We start from the raw sequence: 1,378 nt of genomic DNA on the forward strand, positions 1-1,378 counted from the left end.
ATCAGCAAGTACATCCGCTCGCCCACCAAGGAGGGCTTGGCTGTCATCGACTGGGAGGAGGGGCGGGCCCCTCCCAACTGGAAGCCCAAGGACATCTACCGGGAGGTGTCCCAGCAGCTGGTGTACCAGCGGCACCTCCCGCGAGGTCCAGTGAGGTCCCGCGAGGAGATGAACAAGCAGGCGGTGTTCGAGTTCGAGTCGGCAGCCCGGCAGTTCATGGTGAGCACCCTGCGCATGGCCAAGAGCTTCCGCCCCAAGCAGCTCTGGGGGTACTACCTCTTCCCCGACTGCTACAACCATGACTACAGCAAGAACAAGGAGAGCTACACTGGGCAGTGCCCGGATGTGGAGAAGACACGGAACGACCAGCTGGCATGGCTCTGGAAGGAGAGCATGGCTCTCTACCCCTCCATCTACCTCGACCTGCTCCTGGCATCCACTGCCAACAGCCGCAAGTTTGTGCGGGCACGGGTGATGGAGGCCATGCGCATCTCGCAGCAGCACCATGACGGCTACTCCCTGCCCGTCTTCGTCTACACTCGTCCGACCTATGTCCGCAAGCTGGATGTGCTCAGCCAGGTAGGGTTGTGCCACCTGGATGTCCTTGTCCCTAGCCCCGGGAACCTGGGCTCTGGGTTGGCCAAGGTGGTCCCTCTGCCTGTGTCCCATTCCAGTCCCCAGAGTGGGATGGCTCTGGAGGCTGGTGGCTGCTCTCCTGGTGCCACCAGCATCCTTTGTCTGTCCCCATGTGGGGTGGGAAGCAGCATGTTTGGGCATGGGGCTGGCCCTGGGGACCAGGAGGGGTGCCCAGCCTGCCTCTCCCCTTCCAAGGGAGGGTCATGGTGTGGGGACCTCCAGCTTAACCCCTCTGCGTGTGGATGAGGGGGTGCCACAAACTGTTCCCACTTATGGGCAAGGTGTCTGGCAGCAGGACTGGCACCAATGGTCACTGTCACCAGGGAAGTGCCTGCAAGGTGCTGCAGGACCCTGGGGTACGTGAACCTACAGCCCCTGTGCTGTGCTGGCTTCACCCCAAGGAGGAGGGCAGTGTTGGGAAACCTCGTCCCCAAGGAGCTGGGACAGTCCCCTCTCCCTGATCCTGACCATAGATATGGGTTTTGCCTCCCTGACCCCGCAGTGGCTCTTTGGGGTGCATTGTGCTGGGGGTTGGGGGTGCTGTGTGGGGTCCGTAGGCACTAACCGGGCTCTGTCCCTGCAGCTCGACCTGATCTCCACCATCGGAGAGAGTGCAGCGCTGGGTGCAGCCGGGGCCATTTTTTGGGGCGACACAGATGACACTGGAAGCCGGGTAGGTTTGGGGTCAGCATCCCCCTGGTGAGGTAGATGATGGGTGGGGGGGTCACCTGCCCCCAGAGGG

At 62.5% G+C, this 1,378-nt stretch overlaps 1 protein-coding gene across 1 annotated transcript in view; it reads left to right on the forward strand.

The window, feature by feature from the left end:
• Positions 1–1,378, forward strand: part of HYAL2 (hyaluronoglucosaminidase 2) — a gene marked incomplete at both ends in the record, with an annotated part of 1,966 nt that overhangs the window by 243 nt on the left and 345 nt on the right. Inside the window, 2 exons of the mRNA XM_010079809.1 lie at positions 6–579; positions 1,220–1,309. Of these exons, the coding sequence (XP_010078111.1) occupies positions 6–579; positions 1,220–1,309 (664 nt within the window). The remainder of the gene's footprint in view (positions 1–5; positions 580–1,219; positions 1,310–1,378) is intronic.

The sequence above is a fragment of the Pterocles gutturalis genome, unplaced genomic scaffold, assembly GCF_000699245.1.
Source record: "Pterocles gutturalis isolate BGI_N339 unplaced genomic scaffold, ASM69924v1 scaffold27389, whole genome shotgun sequence".
NCBI classification, from domain to species: domain Eukaryota; kingdom Metazoa; phylum Chordata; class Aves; order Pterocliformes; family Pteroclidae; genus Pterocles; species Pterocles gutturalis.